At 46.6% G+C, this 22,576-nt stretch overlaps 2 protein-coding genes across 4 annotated transcripts; one reads left to right on the top strand and one right to left on the bottom strand.

Moving 5' to 3' along the window:
• Positions 1-623: 623 nt before the first annotated feature.
• On the top strand, positions 624-17,009 carry stmn2b (stathmin 2b). Of its 3 annotated transcripts, none has more exons than XM_014178270.2 (5): positions 624-907; positions 13,765-13,860; positions 14,127-14,299; positions 14,858-15,049; positions 15,307-17,009. In XM_014178270.2, the coding sequence occupies exons 1-5, from the start codon at positions 889-891 to the stop codon at positions 15,364-15,366; spliced, it is 540 nt and encodes a 179-aa protein (XP_014033745.1). In that variant the 5' UTR covers positions 624-888; the 3' UTR covers positions 15,367-17,009. The 3 variants fall into 3 exon arrangements, with proteins under 3 accessions (XP_014033745.1, XP_014033744.1, XP_014033742.1); XM_014178269.2 differs by having other exon boundaries at positions 14,124-14,299; XM_014178267.2 differs by having other exon boundaries at positions 14,121-14,299.
• Positions 17,010-18,587: 1,578 nt separating this feature from the next.
• On the bottom strand, positions 18,588-22,226 carry hey1 (hes-related family bHLH transcription factor with YRPW motif 1). The gene is made up of 5 exons (XM_014178266.2): positions 21,838-22,226; positions 21,549-21,624; positions 21,343-21,426; positions 21,030-21,111; positions 18,588-20,654 (listed from the first exon to the last, which is right to left on the bottom strand). The coding sequence occupies exons 1-5, from the start codon at positions 21,921-21,923 to the stop codon at positions 19,897-19,899; spliced, it is 1,086 nt and encodes a 361-aa protein (XP_014033741.1). The 5' UTR covers positions 21,924-22,226; the 3' UTR covers positions 18,588-19,896.
• Positions 22,227-22,576: the final 350 nt, after the last annotated feature.

Raw genomic sequence — 22,576 nt, 5'->3', positions numbered from 1 at the left:
GAGGTCATTCACAATACGATTCTGTCAGATAGGCCTACTATAATATTAGGGAAAGGGAAAAGGACAGGGGGATACCTATTCAGTTGTACAACTGAATGCATTCAACTGAAATGTGTCTTCTGTATTTAACCCAACCCCTATGAATCATTACAGGTCTCAATTCTGGATAGGATACTTTATCATGCAATCACAAAGGCATAGGAGGAAGACGTGTTACTGTGAAGCAGAAGGCCATTTAGCCACTACACTTATAAACTAGATATAATTGTATTCCAATAAATAAGCTAGTGAGTGCCATTAAAACATCAATGTCAAAATGTCACAGGTAGGGCCTATGTGTTACCTTGTAATTATGTCACACACGAAACATTAGGCCTATACATTGTGGTCAAGTTACGTTTCATTTACCTTCAACGTCTATTTCCATTAAGTTAAGCTATTGGGGGGCTGCCTCTCTCGCTGATACCGTTTCAACACCATGGACAAGAGCCATTAGGACAGGTTCCATCTCTGACAATACTTTTTTTTACGGGTGGCACCATTAGAGAAAACAAAGAGGGATAACACCCACCCCATCACCTTTCATAGGGGCAACTTGAGCTATCCTACACACAGGAACATTAGAGGAAAAAGCGACCGTCTCTTGCCTTGGAAATGCGCGTCAGGGACCGCGGTAGCCAATCTGCTTGAGCACGTATAGACGCTTGTAATTCACCAGCCCCCTTGCTGTCTCGCGCAGTGCTCTCTTTCCCCACATAGCAGTGTTCTTGCTGACTCAGTGCCTTGCTCCCTTTTCTCGCCAAGCACCGACCAGAAACTGCGACGCACGCTCCCTCCAGTAGCCTATAGCCCACTTCAGCAGCACCAACGCCGCACAAACCGACAGACATGGCTAAAACAGCAATTGGTAAGCTAACGATTTACCGTTATTTATCTGTGTTTTGGGGACGAGTTGACAGTCACAGAGCGTTGGGTGGTGAATCTGCATGAGGCTTTAAGGATGCTGTGTGAGCATGCAGCGGCGACACCCTTGGCACAAAAGACTGCCAAGCATTTATTAAAGGGAGCGGTCAAAGTCTGTCGCACGTCAACAAATATTGTAGTTTTAAACTTGCAAATGGATGCAATCATTTTGCTTGTGTTTACATTGAGCCTGAACTGTACGCATTTGTTTTTTCTTTCATTCTATATCAAGAGGGTCGATTGATAACAGTGGGCTACAGTTTAGGATTAAATAGCCCAATAACATTTTATTATAGGGATATTCAATCTCCCTTTTTACATTGTGCGTAAAGCGAATACATAGCCTAGATTGAAGAAATCCTATGGACACATTTACTGTAGATTATTCGAGCAGGATAGACGCTCTTGTGGATGCTGGCTGACGCACCTGCCGCTGTAGACCAACACATGCTCATACAACAGCATAATGCAGAACGACCGCACCCAACATCACGGTCTCTCTCTCTCTCCTCACCAGCCCAGAATTAGGCTAAACCTTTACAAATACTATTATAGGGACTGGGCCGCTATTTATTATAATCGTATGCTCAATCAAATTGAATGATGAGAGGAATGCATGAGAAGAAAAGAATCTCTAGCCGCACACTTTGCATCAGAGCAAAAGCTGTCAGGTGAAGAATTACGACCTGCAATGAAAATGAATGGACGTTTGCAGAATTCGATTTTTTTTCTTCTCGAATCTATATGGATACTAATCATATAGTCACATGTATTCCTAGTGGCCGATGATTGCCCTGTCATTCAATGTATGATCTAAACATGTCTATATGGTTCTATGAAGGAATGGACGGAAGTGAAATGTGTCATCATATTCCTGGCAATTTCATGGCTGGTCTTGATATCATTTTTATTGCATGGCTCGGCCTGATTTGCTTACAGCCAGTCATGATACATGTTTTAAGATATTTGGGAGTATAAATAGCATAGACCTATCCAAGATTGTCTAATGCTTAATAATGGAGCACTTTCATGCGGATTTAGGGCCCTTTTGAGTGAGTTAAGACCCGTCTCTATGGCGACGACGGCCAAGGGACTACTTGTATTCCGGATGACTAGGTCGGTGATGGATGGATGGATGAGGGTGCAGACAGAGAGCAATACATTTAACTGGGTCAGGTCCTGAAGTCTGCCTACACCTGCAGCGGGCTGTTTCGTTATGTCTCGGCCTGGCCGCATAGTTGTTAGTTCTGTTTTTTTGTATTTTATTATTGAGTTGTAGTCAGACACGGGGCGAGTGGGATGGGCCAGACACCCGGGGCACACGATCGTCATAGACGTCGTCAATGGGCGCAAGGGCAGGCAGGGCCGCAGGCCGGATTAGTTGAGGTTTGGTTATGTACCATACTGTCAATGACAGTGATTGTAATAGAAATAGAAATGTGTCCTTGCTGTTTATAGAAGATTCAATAAGAATATGTTGCCTACAGCCTGGGATCAACGCATTTTTAGCAGACAGACAGGCAGAAAGGCAGGCAGACAGACAGGATATTTGACAGTTGTGGGCGGCATACACAGCTTCCTCCCAATGGCATATAGTGGTAGGCCTATTAAATGACAAGCCAAAATGGAAATGTATGCTCTCTGCCCACTTGGCTAATGATTTGGCTAGGGACATCAAACATGCTTACTTTAACGTACATTAAGATCCTTGTTCATTTATAATATATACAGGGCCTACTGTGTGATCTCTCAGATAAGCCCATGAGTTAGGTGTGGCTATCAGATATCTATTCCCCATTCTTTGTGTTAAGGGGCCAAAGCTTTCTGGAACAATGGCGCCCCCCAGAGGTCATAGCCTCTGCAGTGTCACTGAGTGCATCCTGAACCCAGTTCTGCCTGAGTCACTCCTGTGACTCTTGTTGCCATAGAGCTGTATTCATCACTTCTCAAGGCCCATCAACAGTTGTAGAATAAAATGTTTACGAATTAAGCAAAAGCTGGAATCAAATATCCCAGCCAGAGAGGGGAGGCTATCATCAGCAATGTCACTCAGTTAAAATAATAATTATATCCTAATCAAATCAAATCAAATTGTATTAGCAATATGCGCCGAATACAACAGGTGTAGACCTTACAGTGAAATGCTTACTTGCGAGCCCCTAACCAGTTAAACAAAATACGGATAAGAATAAGAAATATAAGTAACAAGTAATTAAAGAGCAGCAGTAAAATAACAATTGCGAGACTATATACAGGGCGGTACCGGTACAGAGTCAGTGTGCTGGGGGAACCGGTTAGTTGAGGTAATATGTACATGAAGGTAGAGTTATTAAAGTGACTATGCATAGATGATAACAACAGAGAGTAGCAGTGGTGTAAAAGGAGGTGGGGGGGGGCAATGCAAATAGTCTGGGTAGCCATTTGATTAGGTGTTCAGGAGTCTTATGGCTTGGGGGTAGAAGTTGTTTAGAAGCCTCTTGGACCTAGACTTGGTGCTCCGGTACCGCTTGCTGTGCGGTAGCAGAGAGAACAGCCTAAGACTAGGGTGGCTGGAGTCTTTGACAATTTTCAGGGCCTTCTTCTGACACCGCCTGGTATAGAGGTCCTAGATGACATTAGGCCTAGATGACATTACACTAAATAGAGAACATGACTCCTTGGGTGTGGTTATTAAAATAAAAAAAAATAGGCTCAGGCTTATTGTTCTGTTGTTTGCATTTCAGTGTTCAATAATGCATACTAATGTCTGAAACCTCCCTCGCTGATAATATCCTCCACCTACCATCCCACTCAATAGCCCATTTCCACTGTAGTTCTACATTAATGCTGTAATTACACAACTGATTATATTGTCGTCTAGAGGCTGGGTTGTAAACTAAATGATGAGCTTTATCCGACACACACACACACACACACACACACACACACACACGCACACACACGCACACGCACACACAGTCAGGCTGCTGTTTTAGCTTATTGGGCCCTGGAGACCTGTAAGGCCCCAGTATTGGGTTAGGTAGGAGGGACGGGCAGAACAGGACAGTATTGGGTTGGGTAGGAGGGACGGGCAGAACAGGACAGTATTGGGTTGGGTAGGAGGGATGGGCAGAACAGGACAGTATTGGGTTAGGTAGGAGGGACGGGCAGAACAGGACAGTATTGGGTTGGGTAGGAAGGATGGGCAGAACAGGACAGTATTGGGTTAGGTAGGAGGGACGGGCAGAACAGGACAGTATTGGGTTGGGTAGGAGGGATGGGCAGAACAGGACAGTATTGGGTTAGGTAGGAGGGACGGGCAGAACAGGACAGTATTGGGTTGGGTAGGAGGGACGGGCAGAACAGGACAGTATTGGGTTAGGTAGGAGGGACGGGCAGAACAGGACAGTATTGGGTTAGGTAAATCAACTCAAATCAAATTTATTTATATAGCCCTTCGTACATCAGCTGATATCTCAAAGTGCTGTACAGAAACCCAGCCTAAAACCCCAAACAGCAAGCAAAGCATGTGAAAGAAGCACGGTGGCTAGGAAAAACTCCCTAGGAAAAACTCCCTAGAAAGGCCAAAAACCTAGGAAGAAACCTAGAGAGGAACCAGGCTATGAGGGGTGGCCAGTCCTCTTCTGGCTGTGCAGGGTGGATATTATAACAGAACATGGTCAAGATGTTAAAATGTTCATAAATGACCAGCATGGTCAAATAATAATAATCATAGTAGTTGTCGAGGGTGCAACAAGCACGTCCGGTGAACAGGTCAGGGTTCCATAGCCGCAGGCAGAACAGTTGAAACTGGAGCAGCAGCACGGCAAGGTGGACTGGGGACAGCAAGGAGTCATCATACCAGGTAGTCCTGAGGCATGGTCCTAGGGCTCAGGTCCTCCGAGAGAAAGACAGAAAGAGAGAACGAGAGAATTAGAGAGAGCATATTTAAATTCACACAGGACACCGGATAAGACAAGAGAAATACTCCAGATGTAACAGACTGACCCTAGCCCCCCGACACATAAACTACTGCAGCATAAATACTGGAGGCTGAGACAGGAGGGATCAGAAGACACTGTGGCCCCATCCGATGATACCCGGACAGGGCCAAACAGGCAGGATATAACCCCACCCACTTTGCCAAAGCACAGCCCCCACACCACTAGAGGGATGTCTCCAACCACCAACTTACCGTCCTAAGACAAGGCCGAGTATAGCCCACAACAATCTCCGCCATGGCACAACCCAAGGGGGGCGCCAACCCAGACAGGAAGACCACGTCAGTGACTCAACCCACTCAAGTGACGCACCCCTCCCATGGACGGCATGGAAGAACACCAGTAAGCCAGTGACTCAGCCCCTGTAAAATGGTTAGAGGCAGAGAATCCCAGTGGAAAGAGGGGAACCGGCAAGGCAGAGACAGCAAGGGCGGTTCGTTGCTCCAGCCTTTCCGTTCACCTTCACACTCCTGGGCCAGACTATACTTAATCATAGGACCTACTGAAGAGATAAGTCTTCAGTAAAGACTTAAAGGTTGAGACTGAGTCTGCGTCTCTCACATTGGTAGGCAGACCATTCCATAAAAATGGAGCTCTATAGGAGAAAGCCCTACCTCCAGCCGTTTGCTTAGAAATTCTAGGGACAATTAGGAGGCCTGCGTCTTGTGACCGTAGCGTACGTGTAGGTATGTACGGCAGGACCAAATCGGAAAGATAGGTTGGAGCAAGCCCATGTAATGCTTTGTAGGTTAGCAGTAAAACCTTGAAATCAGCCCTTGCCTTAACAGGAAGCCAGTGTAGGGAGGCTAGCACTGGAGTAATATGATACATTTTTTTGGTTCTAGTCAGGATTCTAGCAGCCGTATTTAGCACTAACTGAAGTTTGTTTAGTGCTTTATCCGGGTAGCCGGAAAGTAGAGCATTGCAGTAGTCCAGCCTAGAAGTAACAAAAGCATGGATAAATTTTTCTGCGTCATTTTTGGACAGAAAGTTTCTGATTTTTGCAATGTTACGTAGATGGAAAAAAGCTATCCTTGAAACAGTCTTGATATGTTCTTCAAAAGAGAGATCAGGGTCCAGAGTAACGCCGAGGTCCTTCACAGTTTTATTTGAGACGACTGTACAACCATCCAGATTAATTGTCAGATTCAACAGAAGATCTCGTTGTTTCTTGGGACCTAGAACAAGCATCTCTGTTTTGTCCAAGTTTAAAAGTAGAAAGTTTGCAGCCATCCACTTCTTTATGTCTGAAACACAGGCTTCTAGCGAGGGCAATTTTGGGGCTTCACCATGTTTCATTGAAATGTACAGCTGTGTGTCGTCCGCATAGCAGTGAAATTTAACATTATGTTTTCGAATGACATCCCCAAGAGGTAAAATATATAGTGAAAACAATAGTGGTCCTAAAACGGAACCTTGAGGAACACCGAAATGTACAATTGATTTGTCAGAGGACAAACCATTCACAGAGACAAACTGATATCTTTCCGACAGATAAGATCTAAACCAGGCCAGAACTTGTCCATGTAGACCAATTTGGGTTTCCAATCTCTCCAAAAGAATGTGGTGATCGATGGTATCAAAAGCGGCACTAAGATCTAGGAGCACGAGGACAGATGCAGAGCCTCGGTCTGACGTCATTAAAAGGTCATTTACCACCTTCACAAGTGCAGTCTCAGTGCTATGATGGGGTCTAAAACCAGACTGAAGCGTTTCGTATACATTGTTTGTCTTCAGGAAGGCAGTGAGTTGCTGTGCAACAGCTTTTTCAAAAATGTTTGAGAGGAATGGAAGATTCGATATAGGCCGATAGTTTTTTATAATTTCTGGATCAAGATTCGGCTTTTTCAAGAGAGGCTTTATTACTGCCACTTTTAGTGAGCTTGGTACACATCCGGTGGATAGAGAGCCGTTTATTATGTTCAACATAGGGGGGCCAAGCACAGGAAGCAGCTCTTTCAGTAGTTTAGTTGGAATAGGGTCCAGTATGCAGCTTGAGGGTTTGGAGGCCATGATTATTTTCATCATTGTGTCAAGAGATATAGTACTAAAACACTTTAGTATCTCCCTTGATCCTAGGTCCTGGCAGAGTTGTGTAGACTCAGGACAATGGAGCTTTGGAGGAATACCCAGATTTAAAGAGGAGTCTGTAATTTGCTTTCTAATGATCATGATCTTTTCCTCAAAGAAGTTCTTAAATGTATTACTGCTGAAGTGAAAGCCATCCTCCATTTGCGAAGGCTGCTTTTTAGTTAGCTTTGCGACAGTATCAAAAAGAAATTTAGGATTGTTCTTATTTTCCTCAATTAAGTTGGAAAAATAGGATGATCGAGCAGCAGTGAGGGCTCTTCGATACTGCACGGTACTGTCTTTCCAAGCTAGTCGGAAGACTTCCAGTTTGGTGTGGCGCCATTTCCGTTCCAATTTTCTGGAAGCTTGCTTCAGAGCTCGTGTATTTTCTGTATACCAGGGAGCTAGTTTCTTATGACAGATGTTTTTAGTTTTTAGGGGTGCAACTGCATCTAGGGTATTGCGCAAGGTTAAATTGAGTTCCTCGGTTAGGTGGTTAACTGATTTTTGTCCTCTGACGTCCTTGGGTAGGCAGAGGCAGTCTGGAAGGGCATCAAGGAATCTTTGGGTTGTCTGAGAATTTATAGCACGACTTTTAATGCTCCTTGGTTGGGGTCTGAGCAGATTATTTGTTGCGATTGCAAACGTAATAAAATGGTGGTCCGATAGTCCAGGATTATGAGGAAAAACATTAAGATCCACAACATTTATTCCATGGGACAAAACTAGGTCCAGAGTATGACTGTGGCAGTGAGTAGGTCCAGAGACATGTTGAACAAAACCCACTGAGTCGATGATGGCTCCGAAAGCCTTTTGGAGTGGGTCTGTGGAATTTTCCTTGTGAATGTTAAAGTCACCAAAAATTAGAATATTATCTGCTATGACTACAAGATCCGATAGGAATTCAGGGAACTCAGTGAGGAACACTGCATATGGCCCAGGAGGCCTGTAAACAGTAGCTATAAAAAGTGAGTGAGTAGGCTGCATAGATTTCATGACTAGAAGCTCAAAAGACAGAAACGTCATTGTTTTTTTTTTTTGTAAATTGAAATTTGCTATCGTAAATGTTAGCAACACCTCCGCCTTTGCCGGATGCACGGGGGGTATGGTCACTAGTGTAACCAGGGGGTGAGGCCTCATTTAACACAGTAAATTCATCAGGCTTAAGCCATGTTTCAGTCAGGCCAATCACATCAAGATTATGATCCGTGATTAGTTCATTGACTATAACTGCCTTGGAAGTGAGGGATCTAACATTAAGTAACCCAATTTTGAGATGTGAGGTATCACAATCTCTTTCAATAATGGCAGGAATGGAGGAGGTCTTTATACTAGTGAGATTGCTAAAGCGAACACCGCCATTTTTAATTTTGCCCAACCTAGATCGAGGCACAGACACGGTCTCAATGGGGAAAGCTGAGCTGACCACGCTGACTGTGCTAGTGGCAGACTCCACTAAGCTGGCGGGCTGGCTAACAGCCTGCTGCCTGGCCTGCACCCTATTTCATTATGGAGCTAGAGGAGTTAGAGCCCTGTCTATGTTCGTAGATAAGATGAGAGCACCCCTCCAGCTAGGATGGAGTCCGTCACTCCTCAACAGGCCAGGCTTGGTCCTGTTTGTGGGTGAGTCCCAGAAAGAGGGCCAATTATCTACAAATTCTATCTTTTGGGAGGGGCAGAAAACAGTTTTCAACCAGCGATTGAGTTGTGAGACTCTGCTGTAGAGCTCATCACTCCCCTAACTGGGAGGGGGCCAGAGACAATTAATCGATGCCGACACATCTTTCTAGCAGATTTACACGCTGAAGCTATGTTGCGCTTGGTGACCTCTGACTGTTTCATCCTAACATCGTTGGTGCCGACGTGGATAACAATATCTCTATACTCTCTACACTCGCCAGTTTTAGCTTTAGCCAGCACCGTCTTTAGATTAGCCTGCCCCCTGGTAAACAGTGTATGATCGCTGGATGATTAGTTTTAAGTCTAATACTGCGGGTAATGGAGTCGCCAATGACTAGGGTTTTCAATTTGTCAGAGCTAATGGTGGGAGCCGTCGGCGTCTCAGACCCCACAACGGGAGGAGTAGAGACCAGAGAAGTCTCGGCCTCCGACTCCGACTCGCTTAATGGGGAGAACCGGTTGAAAGTTTCTGTCGGCTGAATAAGCGACACCGGTTGAGCATTCCTACAGCGTTTCCCTCCAGAAGCCATGAGAAAGTTGTCCGGCTGCGGGGACCGTGCGAGGGGGTTTATACTAACGTTACTATCTGTACTTACTGGTGGCACAGACGCTGTTTCATCCTTTCCTACACTGAAATTACCCTTGCCTAACGATTGCGTCTGAAGCTGGGCTTGCAGCACAGCTATCCTTGCCGTAAGGCGATCGTTCTCCTGTATATTATAAGTACAACGACTGCAATTAGAAGGCATCATGTTAATGTTACTTAGCTTCGGCTGTTTGAAGTCCTGACGAACCATGTCCAGATAAAACCTCCGGGGTGAAAAAGTTGAATGAAAAAAGTTGAGTGAGGGAAAAAGTAAAAATATACGGTAATGAAAAAGTAAAAAACCGTAAGGTAGCAAAGTAAGATCGGCAACAAAACGCACAGCAGCGTAAACAAGTCTGCAAGTTGTGACCGGAGGAGGGATGGGCAGAACAGGACAGTATTGGGTTAGGTAGGAGGGATGGGCAGAACAGGACAGTATTGGGTTAGGTAGGAGGGACGGGCAGAACAGGACAGTATTGGGTTAGGTAGGAGGGACAGGCAGAACAGGACAGTATTGGGTTGGGGTGGAGGGACGGGCAGAACAGGACAGTATTGGGTTAGGTAGGAGGGATGGGCAGAACAGGACAGTATTGGGTTGGGGTAGAAGGACGCGCAGAACAGGACAGTATTGGGTTGGGGTAGGAGGGACGGGCAGAACAGGACAGTATTGGGTTGGGGTGGAGGGACGGGCAGAACAGGACAGTATTGGGTTAGGTAGGAGGGACGGGCAGAACAGGACAGTATTGGGTTGGGTAGGAGGGACGGGAAAAACAGGACAGTATTGGGTTAGGTAGGAGGGACGGGCAGAACAGGACAGTATTGGGTTGGGGTGGAGGGACGGGCAGAACAGGACAGTATTGGGTTAGGTAGGAGGGACGGGCAGAACAGGACAGTATTGGGTTGGGTAGGAGGGACGGGTTAAACAGGACAGTATTGGGTTGGGGTAGAGGGACGGGCAGAACAGGACAGTATTGGGTTAGGTAGGAGGGACGGCAGAACAGGACAGTATTGGGTTAGGTAGGAGGGACGGGCAGAACAGGACAGTATTGGGTTGGGGTGGAGGGACGGGCAGAACAGGACAGTATTGGGTTGGGTAGGAGGGACGGGCAGAACTGGACAGTATTGGGTTGGGGTGGAGGGACAGGCAGAACAGGACAGTATTGGGTTGGGGTGGAGGGACGGGCAGAACAGGACAGTATTGGGTTAGGTAGGAGGGACGGGCAGAACAGGACAGTATTGGGTTAGGTAGGAGGGACGGGCAGAACAGGACAGTATTGGGTTGGGGTGGAGGGACGGGCAGAACAGGACAGTATTGGGTTAGGTAGGAGGGACGGGCAGAACAGGACAGTATTGGGTTGGGCAGGAGGGACGGGCAGAACAGGACAGTATTGGATTAGGTAGGAGGGATGGGCAGAACAGGACAGTATTGGGTTAGGTAGGAGGGACGGGCAGAACAGGACAGTATTGGGTTAGGTAGGAGGGACGGGCAGAACAGGACAGTATTGGGTTAGGTAGGAGGGACGGGCAGAACAGGACAGTATTGGGTTAGGTAGGAGGGACGGGCAGAACAGACAAGTATTGGGTTGGGTAGGAGGGATGGGCAGAACAGGACAGTATTGGGTTAGGTAGGAGGGACGGGCAGAACAGGACAGTATTGGGTTAGGTAGGAGGGACGGGCAGAACAGGACAGTATTGGGTTGGGTAGGAGGGACGGGCAGAACAGGACACTATTGGGTTGGGGTGGAGGGATGGGCAGAACAGGACAGTATTGGGTTAGGTAGGAGGGACGGGCAGAACAGGACAGTATTGGGTTAGGTAGGAGGGATGGGCAGAACAGGACAGTATTGGGTTGGGGTGGAGGGACGGGCAGAACAGGACAGTATTGGGTTGGGTAGGAGGGATGGGCAGAACAGGACAGTATTGGTTTGGGGTGGAGGGACGGGCAGAACAGGACAATATTGGGTTGGGGTGGAGGGATGGGCAGAACAGGACAGTATTGGGTTAGGTAGGAGGGACGGGCAGAACAGGACAGTATTGGGTTGGGTAGGAGGGATGGGCAGAACAGGACAGTGTTGGGTTGGGTAGGAGGGACGGGCAGAACAGGACAGTATTGGGTTGGGGTGGAGCACCAGGCAGAACAGGACAGTATTGGGTTGGGGTGGAGGTGGAGGGACGGGGTAGAACAGGACAGCACCAGTGCAAGAGGAGGAAGAAGAAGGGCTGAGGGGGAGGAAGAGGGGGAGGTTATTGATGATCTGGGGTCTCATGCTGATGGATTACAACAGGAAACGTAACACCTGGCTCTGTTTCCGTGGTGAGGAGGAGATCTCCATGGGGATAAGAGAAGATGTTCAGTGTAGATCTTGCGGTAGAAATGAGAAAATAATTTTCCTTCGAGAGTCATATACAGAAAAAGGAATGTATTTGTTTGCTGTAGAATTGTGTGGTTTTAGTTCACCATAATAGAATAGCAATGTTTAGTTCAGAAATGTATTTAATATAAAGCTATATTACATCACATAAGGACAAGGCCCATATTGAATCACTTCAAGTAAATGTGTTGACAAAGTTCACTAAACAACAAAACACACAACAGGGAAGGGTAAGACCAGGGTAAGACCAGGGTAAGACCAGGGTAAGAGCAAGTTGACACGACTACCTGCTCATTAACACTTAACCTACATTATCTGCTCCACTAATCCACCATTTGTTCACATCACTGACAAGATGTCCTGAAGGGAAAATGGCTGCTGCCTGTGGTTCCCGGCACACACACTGCCCTCTTAATGACGACGTGACAGCCAACACAGACGCCCACACACACACATGCACACCTACACCCACACATGTACACTCACAACTGCACCCGCACAAGCACACCCACACCCAGCCACACCCACACCCACCCAGCCACACCCACACCCACACCCACACACACACACACACACACACACACACACACACATTTAAGCAGATGCACACACACGCACATCCGTCCAGCGGGCCACCAGTAGAGATGGTCTGGTCCAGTAAACAAATTAAAATCCCCTCCACTACCTCAGCGAAATCAGCAGCATCCATTTGCTTGCCCTGAGGTCCCTCCATCCCTGTGGGAGTCAGCCAGCCCAAACCAGCCCTCCTTTCATCCTCTTCACCCCCCCTTTAATCTTCTCTTCTTCACTATGGGAGGGGTTAACCGAGTACTCCTTTTCTCCTTCTCTTCTGGGAAGGAGGGGTTAACAAGAGCGTTAACACAGTCCTCCTCTTCTCTGCTCTGCTCTCTTCTTCTCATCCCCGCTTTCATCTTCTTTTCTTTCTCTTCTGCGAGGGGTTAACAAGCCTATCGGAGAGTCAGCGAACTATTGCTACATGTGAGAGTTGATCTGATTGCCCGTGGCGTCTGCTAGGCTGAGAGCTGTCTGGTTGTGCAGTACCACTGCTGTGGGCACTAGCTACATGTCACTCAAACAGACAGGAAGACAGGGAGAGGGTTTGGCTGGTTGAGCAACAGCAGAGCGGCAGTAGGCACTAGCTACACTTCTCTCCTCCATGGAGAAGCTGTCTAACTGTAAATCTCAGCCTTATTTTGCTCAGCTTTGACTCCCAGCCAGGGAAATCAGTCAGTGATCGATGTAGCAATTTTCAGCCCTGCAGCCCACAGCGTGTGGTGGATGATAGATCATAGAGGCTTGGGTGCTGTTTGGCACGTTGAGGTGCCCGGCTGGACTCTGACTGTGCCTCCAATACACACTGTACTGAACACTACAGCACAGCAGCCAGGAGGACGAGAGCCAGAGTGTTTGTTGCAGTATGATACAGTAGTTTTCCCATCTTTGCTGGCTGCCTCATGGGAATGCTACATTAGGTTCTAGTCCCAATTTGGGTGCCAAAGCTCAGAACCCTAGCCTGGAATCCTAAAGTGAAATAATATTGAAATAGAACAATACAGTTTGGATTCCAGGGTAGTAGATTTTGGCAACATTAGCCATAATCATTCAGCCTCTAGGTGCTATCCCTGCTGTTAAATGACTGTTGGATGTTACCAGTGCTAGCTACGGACTGGGCAAGGAGGGTATCTTGCCTGCTAGCTAAGTAAATCAATTATATGCTGCAATGAAATGCATAGCTAATGATGAATGGAGAATGAATGCTGTGGGGAGGTGGTCAACCGTTCAGAACATATGAGGACACAGCAGACACCCTCTCACACAAGTATGTACACACACAAACATACACACACACAGCCATCCCACTTCCCTTCAGTCTGCACAAACAAAGCTCCACAAAATGGGGCTTAGAAACCTCAGGCTGATTCATCTCACTAGACCGCCTTTGATGATTATGTTTTTCTTTTCTATTTAGGGATTTGCTGAATATTTATTTTCCTAAACATCTAAAGATGGCGATGCCATGTGGGATGATCATTTATGAGGAGGAGAAAGTGGGTTAACGATGTGTGTGTGTGTGCGTGTGTGTTCCCCACAGCATACAAAGAGAAGATGAAGGAAATTTCTGTCCTGTCTCTCCTCTGCTCCTGCCTGTACCCTGAGGCACGCAAGAACCTGGTGGGAGAGTTCCAAGGTAAGCAGAAGAGTCATCTGACTTTTTTAGTGTTTCAAATCACTTTCAACTTACTGTAAAGGCAACGAAGAGGCTATTTTTTGTCTAAGTGAAAGTTTGATTGGGGTAATATTAATACTACAAAGGCAGCGTTTTGAGTTTTCTTTGGGTTTCCTCCATCTGTCCAACTTCTAACAACACACACACACACACACACACACACACACACACACACACACACACACACACACACACACACACACACACTTCTCACCTTGCAGTAGCAGGCATGGAGGTGAAGCCCATCAACAAGCGTGCCTCTGGCCAGGCCTTCGAGGTGATCCTGAAGCCCCCCTCCCCGATGTCGGACGCAGCCCACAGCGTCACCTCGCCCCCTAAGAGGGAGGTCTCTCTGGAGGACATCCAGAAGAAGCTGGAGGCCGCTGAGGACCGGAGGAGAGTGAGTCACCATCTATCAGTTTCCCTTAGCATAAGCCGACAACTTAATTCCAAAACTGAATCACACTGAATCATGCTGGTAAATTACACTTGGGACAAACTTTGTCCTAGCTTACTTGTCTTAGCCAATACCTTAGCTTGTCTTACCCTATACCTTAGCTTGTCTTACCCTATACCTTAGCTTGTCTTAGCCTATACCTTAGCTTGTCTTAGCCTATACCTTAGCTTGTCTTAGCTTATACCTTAGCTTGTCTTAGACTATACCTTAGCTTGTCTTAGACTATACCTTAGCTTGGCTTATACTTTGACTCCTACACTTATTTTATTATTACTAAGAAATGAGTACATTCATCAGGCAAAGTAACGATACTAAAAGTAACTCTTCCCCTCTCCTTCCAACCTTGTATCTTGGCCTCCACCTGCATTCTATTCTGTTCTATTCTACTTTATTCTATTCTATTCGGATTCCTTATTCTATTCTACTTCATATTATTCTACTCTTTTCTACTCTACTGTACCCTACTCTATTTTACTCTACTCTATCACGTCCCCTCTTCAGTCCCAGGAGGCCCAGGTTCTCAGGGCCCTTGCGGAGAAACGGGAGCACGAAAGGGATGTGCTGCTCAAGGCCATGGAGGAGAACAGCAACTTCAGCAAGATGGCAGAGGAGAAGCTGACCATGAAGATGGAGCAGATCAAGGAGAACCGCCAGGCCTACCTGGCCTCCATCATGGAGCGCCTGCAGGAGAAGGTGAGAGGAGAGCTTGGTGGGAAAAATTGTAGGTGGAGACAGCAAGACCAGGTGAATGGAAGGGGTACGATGTGATAGGTAGGGGCTGGTGGCATCATTCAAGGATGAAACACTGGCGATTGTAGTTAAACATGTCAGCTGAAAGGGGGAGGACAGTAAGTTGACAGACTTGAATCAGAGCGTCTCAGGGCAGGGTCAGTATTAAGAGGTTTCTGGTATGTCCAATATGGCAGCATCTCTCTCTGTGTTGTCCTCAGGAGAGGCATGCCCAGGTGGTGCGCAGGAACAAAGAGCTCAGGGAAGAGCTGACAGCGTGAGCAGATGAGGGGCGCCACCGACCATCGTACCCCCCTACAGCCACCCTTCCCCCGACAGCCCCGCCCTGAGGGACCCCCAGATCCCCCTACTACTACAGCCCCCACAGCATCAGACGACCCCCCCCCCCCGCCTTGAGGGAGGAGGATGACCAACCCACCCACCGCCAGCCCACACTAACAGCGTTAGCAAATGGGGGGGATCACAAACAAATATGAAAATGTCTCCCACTCCTCCCTATAAAAGAATGTTTGCTCAATTTCAAATGATGAAAAAGAAAGAAAAAGAGAAGCCAACCAAGTGAAAGTGGGTATTGTTTTTTGTAAATACTTCCTTTTTTGTTATATACAGTATGATAATACAGCTAAAGTATTGCAGTTTGCGATTGGATCATTTTCTCTATCTATGGATGTACTTTGTTGTTTAGTTTTTCTCGGAACAAAAAACGTTTGCAGTTTCTCTTGTACTATCAGGCTTCTGTGTTGTTGTGAGTTTGCCAGCTAGCTGACGTGTGTTTGCGGTGGTTATTTTCTGACCATGTCTGTGTCTGTCAGTCAGTCAGTCAGTCAGTCAGTCAGTCAGTGTGGGGATTATTAGAATGCAAGCTGCACATTGACTCCTGGAAGAGAGACTAGCTAGACTTCAGGAGACTTATTATAGCATTTATGAGCCGATTCTCTCCTGTCTGTCTGTCTGATCCCCCACTCTCTTACATACAGTAGTACATTCACACACATGCAAGCGTGCGCACGCACGCGCACACACACACATACTTTCAAACACACACACACATTTTGTCAGTTGGGCATTGCAGGGGTCACATGACATCCCTGGCTCATACCATGATGTCACCTTTCAATCCCTCTCTCAGCATGTATGTACCATCTTAGACATGTAGATAATGTAATCGTGCCTAGAATGCTACAAACTCATATAGCAGCTAACATAGAGGCAATGGTAGATCCACAAGTTACATCCATGTACCACAAGCTTATGGGCCCTCTCATTTCTTTCACGTCGTACCAGAGAGGAACCAATGCCAAATGCTACTAGGAAGGTTTCACACTATATATGGAGAATCGTAGAATAACTCTCTCAATATGGAGAATGAATCATTGTACCTTCTTCTTAGTATTTAAACAGCTTTTAACTGGGTACAGCAGACTATGGCACACAAATGGCATAAACAGCTAAAGTAGGCAACATGTAAGCCAATCAACACATAGACTTCAAATATCAGCTAGATGATGTTAGATGTGTTAACATGACAATGGAAGACAGTGGCCATCTGCAAAGGGTGCATGCAAGTGTATACAGGTCAGGTGTGTGTGTGTGTGTGTGTGTGTGTGTGTGTGTGTGTGTGTGTGTGTGTGTGTGTGTGTGTGTGTGTGTGTGTGTGTGTGTGTGTGTGTGTGTGTGTGTGTGTGTGTGTGTGTGTGTGTGTGTGCTGGGGAGCACAGGGAGCACAGTCAGGAAGTTGGAGCTGTAAATCTGACCATCGGTCACATACTGATGACATCACAGCATCCTGTCCGTGGTGATGAATCTGCCTGCCTCTCTCTCTTCCTGTTTGTGTGTTTCCCCCCTCCACATATATCTTTGTGAGCAACCTGTGGTTAATAAAGGTTTGGGGTTCTGTGAATGATATTGGCTTTGTGTGCGCTTATTCTATTTCTGATGTATTGTCTTTTTAGCTTGGAAGAAGACTAAAATAATTCCATTTGTTTTTGAGCATGTCCAATTACAAATGCAGATTAATCTGTCACATTAATATTTGTTAGTATGTATTATTGTATTATTTCTATAATATAACTATGTTTATTACTCAGTCTCTGAATTAGTTTGGACAAATTTGAAAAATATGGACATGGCTAAGGAAAGCAAGTGATCATCCACAGTTGTAGAATCGCATATGACCAGCAGGTGGTGACAAAAGATTGCAATTGGCAGTGTTGTAACACCTTGACCCTTTACTATGAAGTAAATCCAGAATTGTCTGTAGGGTTTACATGAGACAATACTAGACCCTGTAGTGTAGACTCTTCCCCATAGTTACTGATGGGAATCACCTTACGAGTCTGGCAAACAAACGACAGGAAGAACGATAATGAGGATGGATGGAGACAGAGTGAGAGATAGAAGGAGGGAAAGGGTGTGGGAGAGATACAGGAGAGGAGCATATTTTGGCCGAGCGTTGACGAAAGGAGGAGGAGGATGGATGGAGACCGAGTGAAAGAGAGAGGGATAGGAGGGTGGGTGAGATAGAGGAGGATGATTTGGCAGAGAGTTGATGAAAGGCGGAGGAGGAGGAGGAGGCTCTGTTTTATCACTCCTCTGACGGGCGTCCCAGCAGCAGCAACAACAGTAACTTGGGGGAGCGTGGGAGCCAAGCACACCGGGAGGAGAGTGGGCTGCAACCATGGCTCTGGGACAAAGCAGTACTGTGCTCTCTCTTCTCTCTCCCTCCTTCCTCTCCCCTCTATCCCACACTGCTCTCTTTCCCTCTCTCTCTCCCCTCTCTCCCACACCCCTATGTCTATCACACTCTCTCTCTTTCCCACTCTTTCTCTCTCTCTCTTTTCCCACTTTCCCACACTGCCCTTTCTTTCCCCCTCCTCTCACTCTCTTCCCTCTCTGCCTCCCACACTACCCTCTGTTTCCCCTCTCTCTCCTCCTGCCTCCTCTCTCCTTTCCTCCCTCTCTCCCTCCTCCCTCTCTTCCCACGCGGTAGGGCCAGCCAAGCTGCCATTGTCCAGGACATCCCCTCGTTGTTAATCGCTTCCTGTACACACAGAGAGGCAATCAAGAGACCCAGAGGCTGTGGCTGATACCGGGCGTCGACTGTCTCACAGCACAGCAGAGAGCAGCATAGGGACAGATAGGGACATGGACAGACAGGGACTGGAGCAGGGAACATTACCACTGTTACCCATGGAGAGCAGTGTGGAGTCAAAGTCGATATTACTACTGTTAATCACAACGATATCTTCCTTTATCTAAACAGACTTCGGAAATGTTGGATAATGTTGGTGAAAGATTGATCTAATAATTAAAATAAATAAGGAAGAGAATCTCAACAGTTCCAGGCAGTCATATTATCCAAATATGGATATAAATAGGGAGGGTTGAGTTTTGAATATCAGAAGTCCTTATTAAAATGTTTCTTTCTCCACACGGTCTCAATCGCAACATAGTTTGGGACACAGAAGGAGCAAACAATGGATTTCATTTTCTCATAGCTTTTTATTGCAGATAAGTCACACAGATAGATAAGTGAAGGACGGAATAGAGTACCTCACATGCCGTCCCAGCACTCTCTCTCTACATATATCCCATCTCTAGTGTACATACATACACACAGTATATCATTATTAGAAAGCTGAGAAATCAGATTTGTCAGCGCTTTTTTTATACAAAACACTTATGTACAAAATCACTTATGAGGTTTGGTAAAAATACACATCTTACAAGAAGGGGATGCTATTACTGTCACAGACTCGCCATGGAATCCACAGAGATATGGTCGGAAACAATCTAGAATTGGACCGTATAGGGAATATGTAGTCTAGATATCTCTGAGCAATGACTACATAGAGGTACAGGGATACTGCAGTGTGTCTGAGCGATTGTTCCTATTGGCGTCTATGTTGAAAATTTATTTATTTTATTACACCGATTCCAATTGGTTCCATACGTCTCAATAGCTGCCCGCTCAGCTCGCTAAGACAGTATGTTGTTTAATGTTAAACAATTGTACAGCTACCACTTTTTCACTGCAATCGGCTAATAATCAGAAATATTGGGTCTTGTGACCTCTGTAGACATCACGTCAAAGGACATGAACTCTTTGTTGTCCTCACCCTTGACTCATGACTGTAAATACATTACTTCAGAGAGATTTTGCTGCGATAGAAACTCACACAGAGAATGCAAATCAAACGAATGTAAAACAAGAGGCTTCCGGATAAATTCTAACAGTCAAACAAACACCTGGTTTTAGTTCTTCCAGTCCATAAAATGCCATAAAAAGGGCACCACCAAGACCTCCCTCTCCACACCTCTCCCTCTCTCTCTCTCGCTCCCTCTCTCTGCGAGATAAAAGTACAGTCCAGGGCTCAATGGGGAAACAAAGGGGGCAGTTTCGCTGAGAACTTGATGGGCGACTGATTGACAGCCTGACCATCTGTGAAATCTTCCCCTTAAAGGCTGAACACACTATGGGAGGAGAAGTAAAGCCCACTAACAGACAACACATAGATAACTCAATATTGTTAATTAAACAATCACTTTGTTTGCTCTCTTATAATTGTTTCCCTCTTTCGTCAACATCATAGAAAAAATGCAATTTCTAAGAAAATAAAAAATAGTATTCCTATAGCTATCTCCTTTATAGAATGTTGATATGGTATGATCTTCTTGGCCATGGAAAGGTCCAGCTCAGCTGGTGAGTTCAGTTCAGTTCATAGTGATGGTGCACTCTCTAGCCATCTACTTGGTCAGTTTAGTCAGTGTAGAGGGGGGTTAAAGATAGTTCAGAAAGCCCCTATCTCCATGCCCCAGGGCCGGTAGGGCTGCTTCCCCAGGCTGGCTTGGCTGGAGGGGGTGTGGACAGGGGGGCTGAGGGTGCCGGGGGACAGCAGGGGGAAGGCACTGAAGGGGAAGGGGAACGCCGATAGGGTGGAGAGTGAGGACAGGGAGAGGGGAGGGGAGAGCTTGGAGGCTGCAGCGGCTGCAGCAGCGGCTGTGGAGGTCACGGTGAGGTTCAGCCCTGGGGGGAGGGGGGCAGCACTGGGGGGGGGACGGAGAGGACCCCCCTGGGCGTGACTGTGCTCAGAGAGGGGGGCGGCACCGCTAAGCCTGCTGGGAGCATGGCCATGGGGCGAGGAGCGAGGCTCTCTCTCTATCGGCGAGGAGGAGGAAGAAGAGGATGAAGAAGGAGTAGAAGAGGAGGATGACGGAGAGCTGTTGGAGGCGCTGCGTGGTAACGATAACGTCGCCCCCTGCTGGTGTTGATGGTGTTGCTGCTGGAGGAGGAGGTGGTGGGCCAGGTGGGCGGAGGGGGGAGACCCAAAAGCCGAGCCCCATGCCAGGTGGCCCAGCCCGGACACAGAGACGGAGTGGGCCTCTCTCTGGGAGGCGTAGCTGTTCAGGTGGGAGACCAGACGGATCCGCAGGGGGTCAGTGCTGTCCAGGCCTTCCATAATGCTCAGGTAGCGGGCCGTCTCAGCCAGACATTCCCTGAAACCCAGACCCCGGTAGTCCGAGGCCAGGGCATGGGCATCAAAGTAACCTGGAAGGGAGAGATGGAGAAGCAGGGTTAATTAAGTGTTTTCAGACAATACTACCAAACAAGTAGAGCGGGAATAAAGGAAGTCTACTGAAGTCTACTAATAACAATGAGTGTGACAATCCAGGAAGATAGTTCAAGTTAGCAAAGAAACTAAAGCAGGTGTCTTGTGCTATGCCTGTCTGACTTATTAAAATATTTAATGAGATGCACATAGCTTGAGTTTACAGAACAACTCAGTGAAGAGAAAGATATTATACAAATCAATAACTTTACAGTCAATCAATATTATGGCAGTTCAAAAATATTGTTTCCTTTCATGATACAGTAATTATTTTATTATGGTAATTTATTGTAGTACAAACGACTCCACCACACCTTTTCCTCCAGCAGCATGAAGCATCTTCAGATGATCCACGGTCATCTGCAGAATCTCTGCTTTCTCCAGTTTAGCTGAACCCTGAAGGATTTCGGGACAGAAGGCACATTAATTAAACGAATAAAAAGGTATTGAATATCGTTTAAATCATTAAAGATATATACTGGAAATTATTATTCGTTATTTTCTTAAAACATGTGGAAAGACTATAAACTGTAACTGTTCTCTACCAGTTCAAAGCACGTTGATGTATCCTGTCAAACCTTTTGATAGGGCGATTGTTTTACGCATGACACAGGGATCGGACCTTACCTGCTTCTCGAACGCGCTAGGGACCAGTCTGCGCAGCTCCGTGAGGCTGTTGTTGATTCTGTCACGGCGACGTTTTTCAATGATCTGTAGGAGAGATGAGCGATTGGAACATTCAGTCACTGAAAACATTTTAGAATTTAGTTGGTGTAAAAACGTGCGTATTACACACTTTTACGCACGACCAGTCTAACAAGAAATGTACTCACTCCTCGACGGCGCTTCCTCGCATTCACTTGAGTTTTTGTTGCTGGAGACATCGGCCCAAGGGGAGAACTCATGTTCCTGAAAGAACAACACATTCAATTATTGTATTAATGTGCGTTACTAACGCACATCAGGCCTCGGAAAAGACCAAATTGCTAAATATATTTTCAAAATTTTGCACGTCTTTTCTTATAAACAATATCAAAGCAATACAGCTGTAAGACCCTTGGAGCGTGGTTCGGAACATATAATAATAATGCAATGAAACGAAAATATTGTACAAAATCTTACCCATTTTCATCGGCACTCTCCTTCTCAACCTCAATGTTCTCGTCCAGCTCGCTGTCCGAGGAGCTAAAATCGTGATTCCTTTTCATTTTTATCCGCTGTTGTGTTTCCTTCGTTCAGAGTACAATACAGTATGGTCCAAGTCTTTCAATTCTCCGACTCTCTGTGCGTCTATCAGCTATGCGTCGAGCTCATCCGTTTGAAGGACCAAGCTTTCCCACGGTATCATTTCTACACCACTGCCAGCCAGAAGGGGCTTGGCATTGCACCATAACTAGCCAATTATAAGTCAGCTATGGTTTGAGTGACAGCACAGTTGCAAGGGAACTCCACGGCCTAAACACGCCCCACTCCTTTGAATGATTTTGACAGGGGTCCAATAGACTTTCGGTCCGTGACTGTCAACCCCCCTCCCCTCCCGAGTACTGTGGCTGTCTGTCCCGGTTGTGAGGAGTGGCTGGCCTGCTGTCACCACGCGCTTGCCGTGGGAAAGTTTCTTAGCCCAACGCTGATAACCAATCAGGGGCGACGGCAGTCTCCGGCGTTTGAAATGAATGGGGCAATTGGTCGGGGCGACGGGCGGTCTAGAGGCGAGCGTGTGAACCTGTAATCCAATACTAACTCATCTAAAGGACAGCCAGTGTTCAAGAGGAAACTATGAAGTCTAATCTTACCCACCGCGGACATGATGCACAGTAAAGATGCTTTAGGGACTGGAGAGGATGAGGACTTTGCCACACAA

This window comes from Salmo salar, chromosome ssa27, assembly GCF_905237065.1.
Source record: "Salmo salar chromosome ssa27, Ssal_v3.1, whole genome shotgun sequence".
Classification (NCBI taxonomy): domain Eukaryota; kingdom Metazoa; phylum Chordata; class Actinopteri; order Salmoniformes; family Salmonidae; genus Salmo; species Salmo salar.
The sequence above is the reverse complement of the archived record's forward strand: the minus strand, read 5'-3'. Positions and strand labels throughout refer to the sequence as shown.